The sequence below is a fragment of the Ornithodoros turicata genome, chromosome 3, assembly GCF_037126465.1.
Source record: "Ornithodoros turicata isolate Travis chromosome 3, ASM3712646v1, whole genome shotgun sequence".
Lineage (NCBI taxonomy): Eukaryota > Metazoa > Arthropoda > Arachnida > Ixodida > Argasidae > Ornithodoros > Ornithodoros turicata.
In genome coordinates, this window is record NC_088203.1 from 102,650,075 (window position 1) to 102,660,498 (window position 10,424).

Consider the following 10,424-nt stretch of genomic DNA (forward strand, 5'->3'; position numbering starts at 1 on the left):
TAGGTGCACCCTATCTGCACCTCATCGGTCGCGAACGATGCAACGAATACATCCCGTTCCATTTCACTTCATTTTGCCCCTTTGATTGTTGATGAACGGCATGTGTCTCCGATAGCTTTACAAAAGCACAAATTGCCGCAAATGAAGAAACAGGAGCAAAAGGCTGCAAATAAAAAGGTCGAAATTTGATTAGATCCATCCCTGCCCGCTTGCAAAATCCAATCAATAGAAGACACGGAAAGAATTTCGTGCGCTCATGTTCTGTTGCGTAACGTTTCCTGCCGCTTCGATGCAAAGGTACAAAGCAAGACTGTATATTCTAAAGATGATTGCGGGTATACTCGCGGATACCCGCGAAAGTTTGTTCTTCACGGGCATACGTTTTTGTGTCATCGCGGGTTGCGGGAAAGGCGCGGGTAGACCCACAATACCCGCAAGCGCAGTCAGCCCGTCGATTTTTCGTGGACGACCCGATTCACTGCGAATATTTGGCTCAAACTTTCCAAGACGTTAGTGAGTTTTAGTACACCGTTGATAAAGTTGTATCGGAACGGATCGCATTCGTGCGTGACTCAGAATCTTATCCACTGATTGGTTCCGGTTGATACGGTGAGACGCCCACGTTATCAACGGCCTGCTAAAACTCTATTCTTCGCTTTTATCCATATTCATACCTGCCGTGGTGTGTGAGATAATGAGAGCTTATTCTTTGAATATGTTTGCCTCATAGGGCCAATTTTGGCTTTGTTTCGGCAGGTACGCTTCGCGTTAGTAAGCTGGCAAACATGTCAGGAGTCGCCACGGTCGCCCAGCATCTATGGTGCGTTGGAAAAGTGGGGCTAACGGACGGTGTCCGCAGCGTCTAACTCGACTCTCCGTTGCAATACAGCAATGCAATGCCATGCTGTGACGAACGATCACGGTGCACAAGTGAAACCTAACTACGCAATGGATTGCGGGTTTGTCTACGGTTGCGCGTGCACTCTAAGGAAAAGAGGGAGTAAAACGGGGAGGAATTGCAGCTTCCACTCCCCTAGTCTTCAATTATTCCCCATTTTAGTCCCCTAACGCAACATTTAGTCCCGACATTTACTCCCCAGGACTGCAAATTGTCACTAAACTTCGCGAATGGTCTCCTGAATGCAACAGTCTACGTAAATATGTGCCCTTGGTCAATTTGAACGACATAAGGCTGTATAACTCAGACAACGTAGCAATTTTCCAGCCACACAGAGTAAGAAACAGTTAACGCATCTTTCTTCGCAAATTGTGCCCTAGTATGGCGCAAGATTTTATATCACTCGATATATCACCGTTGACGGTTTGCTTCAAAGTATTTTCATGCATGCACACCAATTATGTACCTGGGACTCTTACAACAGCGCGTGAAATGCGGTCTTCACTCTGACATTCATTTACTCCCGAAATGGACTATCTTTTGCGGCAATGCAATTACTCCCCAAAAGGAGTAAAATCACTCCTTTTTTTCTGTGATGTACGCGTCGTGATGTGCGGGTTGCATCACTGAAGCAGGGACGGATCTAGGATTTTCCCGGGGTGGGGCGGGGGTCCGCTATCGACACATACCACGTGCATGCTGGGATTGGTCTATTGAACCCTATGTTCTGGTCTGGAAGTGAGGGGGGTCCCGGACCCCTGGACCCTCCTCCCGAGATCCGCGCCTGCACTGAAGTGCGGGTGTGGATGAGGGCTGTGTACTCACGAGTGCGGTGCTCGTGTGGGTACGCATTTTTGTACCCGCACACTCATCTCTACTGGATTCGCCATGCAGCGTCTTCGTAGCACGGGGTGGACTTGACTCAAAGTAATCCCGATATACTTCATTTGAACTTTTTGGAACTTCGTTGCATTTGTGCTTTCCTTACGATCTCCTGTTACCCTATCGTCACCGGTTTAGTAGAAAAAAACCTGAGAGCACAACCTGAGAAAACCTGAGGTGTGATTCATCCCAATTACGAAGCGATTGCAGGGCATCGACTGCAATACTATGCAACCAGGAGGCCATAGGTGTCGCAGCGCCCTCGTGTGCGCACGCGTATACAGTATTGGCTCATCATGGCTATACCAGCTCTTTCTCTTCCAGCCGCACAGCTCAAAGGGATGTTTGCGATTGGAGAGCACGTGTACATATTCTTCCAGGAGACTCCGCTAGAAATAGGAACTAAATCATCTAATCTCAGAAAATCGTATTCACGTATCGCTCGTCTGTGCAAGGTAGGGATACCCTGGTCCCGTAGGCTGCCGCGCGCCCAGAAATACAGCGACGTTGGAGCGGATAGCCAATGAAATACCTACATCACAGCCGGTCGAGTGTTACCATTTGCCCTCCCGATTTTTGAACATTGAGAGATAGGCTTCTTTTCTTCTGTTTCTTTTTTCATACGCTAAGGCCTGACATGGTCTGCACGCCATTCAATGAGGAACAAAAAGGCGGTATCATTCTCTGCACCGCACTTGAGTGCTGGTACTTTTCTAATGTTGTTCAGACACAGGTTTTACAATTGTCCCATGTGCATCTTTTAAGTGTAGCTGTTTGTGGACACTACATAAAAGCTGTACGCCGGCCCTTTCATTCATCGTTTCATTGCCCTTACAATTCCGCTTCTGCTTGATATTGAAAATACGAAGTTGTTGCGGTCATAGCATATTCGTAAAGTTAGCGCCAAGTGCCCTCGGGCAGCCGGCATTGCGTGCGACAGCATGCCTCCCAGGCTGGTCATATCCGCTTCCATCCGCGAATGGTGCACGGCTTTAATTGCATTTCTTTCTTGAAGGAGAAAACTATACATAGGTTGTTTCGCGAGCTTCCCCAAATTCGATGGTCCTGTTCACCGGTCAGTCATAGTGAAGGGTGAGGTGTCTTAAGTTTTTATTCGATGCGTGCACAAACAACACTGAAATAATGTTTGAATTACTTGTCGCATGAACTCACCATGACGGTAACGTCCTTTCCTTACTGCGGCTTTTTGTTTGAGACATTCACTTCGTTCATCGAAAGTCAAACCGAGCTTGGACAAAGCTTGGCAGGAGCTTGGCGTGCCGACATAGCCGTGCTTGGCAAGTGCTTAGCCAACGAGCTCGTTTCTTTGTACGGATCCGCCCCATGGCTGACGGCTTGCCAGACCTCGCTCTGCCTGTCACGATATGCAACATTGCGCCAACGTTGGCTGGCTGACACTCGACCTTTTCCTCGACTGCTTACTTGGGATGGCGCTACATCTGACTTGCGGACCTCACGTACAGCGATCGTAAAGTCGGGAATCTTACCATGTCATAATCGGCAACCCCTATGAGGAGCCCGTCCGCACGATCCGCTAGGGGCGCGCGGGCTCATCGGCCCGCGAGAATCTAGATCATGATTGGACAATGGAAATTTGAATTTTGAACACGCAGAAGCCGACGTATACGACTACCGTAGCAGACGACAGCAATAGCTCCTATGGGAACGCGTAGAATGATAATCAACTTCAGAATGAAATATCTTCCGTGGGATATCCACCGCTTGTCCAAGAATACTAAGATAAGCTGAAATACAAGATATTGTAGAAGTTGAGGAAGCAATAACTGGGGCGGTGAGTAGCGCCACCGCTGGCTTCCAAATGCGGCGCTGGGAAGGGGTGCCTATGACATGGTCGTTATAATCTAGTGGGTCGTGGTCTTAGGTCAGTGCACTCAGTTTCAAGAGTTTCAACTTTTCTTGGTACGAATACAGGAGGTAAGGTACCAATTTGCTCAATACTCTGCAATATACGTACTTACGTTTATAAAATATACTGCTTATAAAAACGCGCGTACCATTTTTCCAACGTACCTGCCAAAAATACGCAAAGAGAGAGGAACAGACGGAACAGACGGGAGTCTGATGCAGTGAGTGCTATCGCTCTTTGAGTGTCGTACAGCTGTTATAGTTCATTATGCGTATGTCTCCCGATTTTGAATTTCAGGAGGGCGAATGATAATACTTGGTTGGTTATGATCCGTTTGATCGGCTTTCCAGAACCACGCTCCTGTACTTTTGGGCGCACACGACATGGGACAAGCTGCCTGATCTCTTTTGGTAAATGCTTATTTTGCTGTTGCTTTGTGCAGAATGATAGAGGCGGCGGACAAGCCAATTCCTGGACATCATTCCTCAAAGTTCGGCTCACTTGTGTATTGGCCGAGGCGCATGTCAAATACTTCGATTTTCTCGGTAGGTGTTAGGCCACATTAAAGTGCTCCTTCAGACTACTTAAAAATTTATACTCCAGAAGCTATTTATAACATTCCCGGGGAAGACATTATTTACGGCATCTTCAGCAACCGATTCACGTGAGTAGCTGAAATTTGATTTGCTCCAAAATAATGCGCGCAATCCACAGCTAATTCATTTGAGTATTGATCGAGTTTCCAACTGACGTACGGAATATTGAGCACAAGCTTCGGAAGTGCGATCCTCTGCCAATGGCGGCGGATGGGCTGGCGGACCGGTAAAATGGCAACAACCGGCAAATGGTTACGACGAATGGTTATAGTTCATGGAATACCACTAGAAAGCACTCGCGATTAGCGAAAGCAAGGAGGTCTCCATATGGGTTCAAGATATGACTTGAATGTGCAAGTTCTGTGTAACATACACGCAAGTTATATGCTGTTAAAGGATACAACGAGAAAGTGCGTATACATAGATTCATGATTGAAAGCGTTAAAACCCCAGTGCCGGGGAGCTAAAAAGACACAGACACGTTGCACTGTGCAATGTGGACCCCGTGCAATGTGTCTGTCTGTCTTTTTAGCTCCCCGGCACTGGAGTTTTAATGCTTTTAATGATTCCAGAAAACCGAACAGCAGCATTTTTTACCCTCTTCTTATACATAGGTATTCCGACCATGCCCCCATGACGTATCTTGCGAATTGTGGAGACACAATCGAAATGCTCGAGGCCAGGAATATGTGGCACCATCCCTACCGGAAATCTGGTATGGATGCCAGTGGTATCAGCAGTGCAGTACCAGAACTTGAACTGCCTGATATAGATACCTGCCATATACTGGTATTTCATTGATACATGTCTGATATGGATGTAATATCATACCAGATTGCAGATATACGAGCATTGACATCGAGGACATCAATGAAGCTGCATGGCACACTGGCAGGCACTCCTACACTGAAACTAATAGAGGATAATAGAAGAAGACCAAAAGGGGGGCCAGGGGACATGAGGAAAACTTACACACACTGGCTTGACGTAACAATGAAACAAAATGTAATATGACGTTTCGATGCCTGTTCGGGCATCACCATCAGAATGAAACAAACGGTACGCCATCCGAGTCCTACTTATAGCTTAGTCATGACCTTGTAGCATTAAGGTAGTGGTCGTTTCCCAAGCAGCACAATATACTGAAAGTCGAGTGCAATAGGGGTGGTGAGTAGGTGGAAGGCCTTGAACTCTTCCCGCTAAAGAACATTGATAAGACACATGCCGTCCACCCCTGTTGCACTCGACTTTCCCCAAGCAGCACAATGTACTGAAAGTCGAGTGCAATAGGGGTGGACGGGTAGATGAAAGACCTTGAACGAACTGATGAAACTAAAGAACATTGATAAGACACATACCATCCACCCCTATTGCACTCGACTTTCGGTACATTCTGCTGCTTGGGTCAGTGCATTGTGCTGCCTGGGTTGTGACTGTTACATGCGTTATCGTCACGGTGAATGTGCCAAGATTCCAAAAATCTTCTTACCCCCCATCTATGCCCGTGCGCCAGGGTCTTTGCATTGTGAAAGTCAAAAGAATGACCTGTTTTTTAGCACGTGCTTTTCGACAAGTTTCGTGCGGTGATTCACTGCCGGTGGTTTTGACATCTGGTGCTGACGTTCTTTCAGTCTCGTGGCTTTCTTTACGAATTGGGTGCTGGGGGACCTCCTGTATAGTTTTTATAGTGCCTATAAATGCCTATTCCGGCGTTGGTGCCTAAAACACCGATTAAACATCGAAAAATGCCTATAACGGCCCTTACGAAGTGACGGTAGTCCGTTGTGCAAGCGAAATTGACATCGGTCACTTCGCACGACATTTTGAAACCATCGATATCACTTAAAAGAAGCGAGTATCCCAAAGGCACTGGAATGTAAGCTGGGAATTGAAAATCGGTTGCTCAGTACAGTCGCTTAGTCGCACATCCTTTCTCTCATTTTCAGAATTGTGTTGTTGTTGCGTGAGTCGCTATTATAAAATATAGGCACGTTTCGTAACGGTTTTGTCGAAATCTAGAACTCTCAGTGCTATTGCGTGCTTACATCTAAAAAAACTTTTTAGTTTCCTTCTGTCTTCTTTTTATTGTATGTTTTTTTTTGTGTGTGCAACGAATTTGACACACGGTAAAATGCTGGAAAGGGGATGTGACGTACGAAGGTAGGTAAAATCCATACGGTTTGACATCCTGGGGATGCTTCCCTCCTTTCGTGCAATCAGTTCCAGCAAGTCACACGAGCGAAGAATATCGCCCCGTCCAGTGTAAGGAGATATGATCCCCCCTGTTGCGAGCCTTGTGGTAATGCCGAAAACGAAATCTAGAAAGTGGGGCTAAGAAAATTGCGACTATAGATTTCGATGCTCGAAGCTCAGTTTTGCATTTCGTGCAGCAGGAAGATTAGCGAAACAGGCTCCCATTTACGGTATTGTTCTTGCGGATGGAACTGATTTATTCACTTTGTTTTTAATTCACTTTTTATTTACTGGTTTATTCACTTTCAGTGCTACAGATGAAAAAAAGGCGACAATTTATAGTGCCTATAATGCCATTTTCAGTGCCTAAATCTGAATTTTTAGAGCCTTTTATAGGTGCTAAAAGTTTTTTTCTTTCCTAAAAATCCGGGCTCTAGTCACGACTAAGCTATAAGTAGAACTCAAATGGCGTACCGTTTCTTGTTTCATTCTGATGATGATGACCGAACAGACATCGAAACGTCATATTACATTTTCATTATTACGTCAAGCCAGTGTGTGTAAGTTTTCCTCACTGAAACTAATAATAAATGACTAAGTTGAAAAAGCATTCGGGAAGAAGAGCAGCAGCCGCGCAAAATTAAGGCGGTGCACACCTGTACATTTTTGTACAGAGCTCTATCTGTGCCCTTACGTTGCTTTGCTTCTGTTCGGGCCGAAGACGAGGTTGCGAAGGTGTTTGTTCATCCTTTAACCAGGAATGGCCCAATATTCCGTACTCGCTTCCTTCCATACGTATTCCTCGAAGGCATCTGTGGTAATAGAAAGGTTCTTTCCAAGAAACAACAATTCGTCAGGGTCGATACTCGATACTCTTACCCCACTGTTGGTGGTGGTGTTGGTAGAACCGCCCACATATGCAGCACTAAAGCCTATCTTAACATTTAAATAGAATAGATTAGTAAACTAAATCGACACGGGCAAAAAAGACAACTGTGATAAGAAACTACATATCATACACAGGTGTGGTCCTGACGGTGACCGACATCATACCGGCATACTTCATTTTTATGTGACACAGTAACACATCTATTATATTCAATACATATTCTTGTATGCGTCTAATGCGTCAGTTATCAGCGGTACCTGCTTATCTGTCGCGCATACCAGCCACGTATGATGACCAAGACATATTCGCATACCTGATGCTGGTATTGTTATACCTGCCGCCGCATATGACTAGCAGAATAGCAAACCAGCAGGTAAGCAGCTAACAGATTAACAATACGAGCACCTGGAGCCAGCAGCATACCAGCGGCTGGTATGTCCTGTTACCTGTCCAGTATCACTAGTATACAAAACCAATATGCTGATATCCATGAAATGAACGTTTTAGAAATTCCTAGAACGTTTTAGAAGCTACTGAAGACATGACTGAGGAATCTCCTCAACATTCCTTCTGCGTAGGCATAGAAGCCCCATTACGAAGAGAAGCCGGCGTTGTAACAGGGAGACCCTTGTGTCCGTGCACAGCGCAGCACATGAGGAGAAGAGCCAATCAGGCTGCGCTCAGCTGATTCGCTGTTCTCCGTCACGTGGAAGTGCGCAGCGACGGCAGCTGGATCTTGAGCTGTCGTCAGTTGCGCCTCGTCTCTGGATGTTTTGAGGCTCGTACGTTCTCGTCTCTTGACTCTTGATTCTCTTGAGACTCGTTTCTCGTACGTTCTCTTGTCATGTCTTCTCATGTTCTATTCTCATGGCTTCAGTAGTTTCTGTATCATGAAAAAAATGGCTAGGAAGCAAGCGAGCTGGTGAAGATGATGCATAATGTATAAACCCCGAGACTAGGGAACACGAAGGGACAGACACAATACGAAGTCTCAACAACTTTTTGAGACTTCGTGTTGTGTCTGTCCCTTCGTGTTCCCTAGTCTCGGGGTTTTCACATTATGCATTGTGTATCATGTCGTGAAGCGTATGTCATATGTGTCATGTCTGTATGTGGCTTAGTGTGGGGGCTCTCGTGTGGTATGGTGCGGTCTAGGTACGTATTCTGTGTGAAAAGCAAGTAGAAGTAAGACGAATTTCTGATGGTAACACATTGTCATCGCATTAGTTACACTAATCGCCCTGAAATTTTTATCCTCCCTATATACTTTATGAAGTGTCTTTCCGAACATTTTAACACACCCTAAAGACAACTAACGCTTCTGATTTACAGCGGCGAATATGCGATTTGTTCGTTCCAACTATCCAATATTACTGATGCATTCAACGGGGCATTCCTGAAACCACCGGACCCGACAATTTACCCAGATGGGAAGTGGATTGATGTAGATGAAGCTGATGTCCCCCAGCCGCGTCCAGGACAGTGCGTCAGCGATTCGCGAACGCTGCCTGTGGACGTGGTCTCCTTCATTGATGACCATCCCCTACTCGCAATTGTTATCCAGGGTGATGCTTCTTATGTCAGCGGTCAGATGGCGGCTCTTGCCGTCGTTAAGGTCAAAGTTGGTGGAACATCCTATTCTGTCATCTACACTGGTGACCGTGAGTAGCCTCTACAGACTAAATATCAGAATCGTGTCTGTCAGAAATATGTCGGTGCAGTATACATATTTCACATTGGATTCCTGCAAAATATATTTATTCCACGTGAAGAGGAGTGTCACTGTTGAGTCGGAGAAGCGTGGCTTTACAATGCGTGCAATCTTCCATGTGGGTGCCGCAGATATCAGCGAGGTGTTGATTTTTCGCTCGCTTTGGCGATTTTTCACGCTCGCGCTGGGTGGATCGCTGGTTTGGGAACAGTCGAGCGAGGAGCGTGGCGTTTCCTTGCTCTCGCGCCTCAAAATCGCTTGTTTAGGAACGTAGCCTAATTCCCGATGAGCCAGACAGAGTTGTTCTCTGTTTGACACCATGTAACTGGGTAGACATAGGCGGTGGTGATATCGTCTCCAAGTTTTCACCTGTATATGCTCTTTTGCGTTACAGGCGATGGAATAATCTATCAAATAGTTGAAAAGAACCCGCAGACAAATAATGTCTCTGAACTTGTGGACACGTTTCCAGCCTTTATCAAAGAACCCATTTGGAAGATCGACATATCCAAAGAGGTACGCTCTTTTTCTCTGTTTAACCCCCCCCCCCCCCGCTCGTATAAAGGCGCATAATACGTTCCGTAACCTTTCCAGCACAATTCGCTCTACGCTTTTTCCGAGCGTGTTGTCATGCAGTATTCCCTTTACGCATGCAGCGATCGCTACAGGGAATGCTCAAAGTGCGTCAGGAATCCATTCTGTGGTTGGCATGCGGCACTGTCTGTTTGTAGGCCTTATATCGACAAGTTAGCACCCCTTCGACCCGTATTGTAGAACCCACTAACGCGGTATTCACTTTCAGACCTGGAGCCTACGGTAATGCTACTTTACCCAGGGACTACATATCGGACCCTGAGTCAAGAACCTGTGGTCCTTGAGGCAACCCAGAGCTAAGGACTCTGAAAGATAATTAAAAGCGTAATAATTGGTAATTGAAATAGCTCTGCTCATCATTACATGCTAAATTAGTTCTTCGCTAAAGAAAAACACTTCATCCGTACACTAACTGTAAACAGTCTTTCGGTTGTATCCAGTAGGCAGAGGGCTGGAGGTGCGAGTTGAAGGGAGGATGAAGGATGAAGGATGAGTTGAAGGGAGTTGAAGGGAACAGACTGCAGGAACCAACACCACTTCGATAACAGAAGGCCAATGAACTCTTTGGATCAACGTCACGAGTTTGACGAGATAGACGTGACGTCACCGAAAGAGCGAAGAGAAGTCTCGCTCCGGAGCCTCTGCTAAACGGGTTTTTAATCCAAGGGAGCTTTGCGTGTGCACGTGGTCCGTGTGTGTAACTACTGCCGACAGTCATGATGCTGGAACCATAAACATCTTTATACATATATGCATTTATGCATGCATAAAAT

At 46.1% G+C, this 10,424-nt stretch overlaps 1 protein-coding gene across 5 annotated transcripts in view; it reads left to right on the forward strand.

The window, feature by feature from the left end:
* The window catches only part of LOC135389033 (fanconi-associated nuclease 1-like), a 51,879-nt gene extending 41,455 nt beyond the window's left edge, over positions 1 to 10,424 (forward strand). The window contains exons 21-28 of one of the 5 annotated variants that reach the window (XR_010421560.1): positions 2,105 to 2,235; positions 4,111 to 4,213; positions 4,272 to 4,332; positions 8,679 to 9,007; positions 9,452 to 9,573; positions 9,652 to 9,803; positions 9,860 to 9,985; positions 10,092 to 10,424. Coding sequence is in view for 2 of the 5 variants with exons in the window: in XM_064618969.1 (XP_064475039.1) it covers positions 2,105 to 2,235; positions 4,111 to 4,213; positions 4,272 to 4,332; positions 8,679 to 9,007; positions 9,452 to 9,573; positions 9,652 to 9,803; positions 9,860 to 9,935 (974 nt within the window). In the remaining 3 variants the exon portion in view is untranslated. Of the gene's footprint in view, positions 1 to 2,104; positions 2,236 to 4,110; positions 4,214 to 4,271; positions 4,333 to 8,678; positions 9,008 to 9,451; positions 9,574 to 9,651; positions 9,804 to 9,859; positions 9,990 to 10,091 lie in introns of those variants that run through there. The other 4 variants (XR_010421561.1, XR_010421562.1, XM_064618969.1 and 1 more) reach the window with 4 other exon arrangements.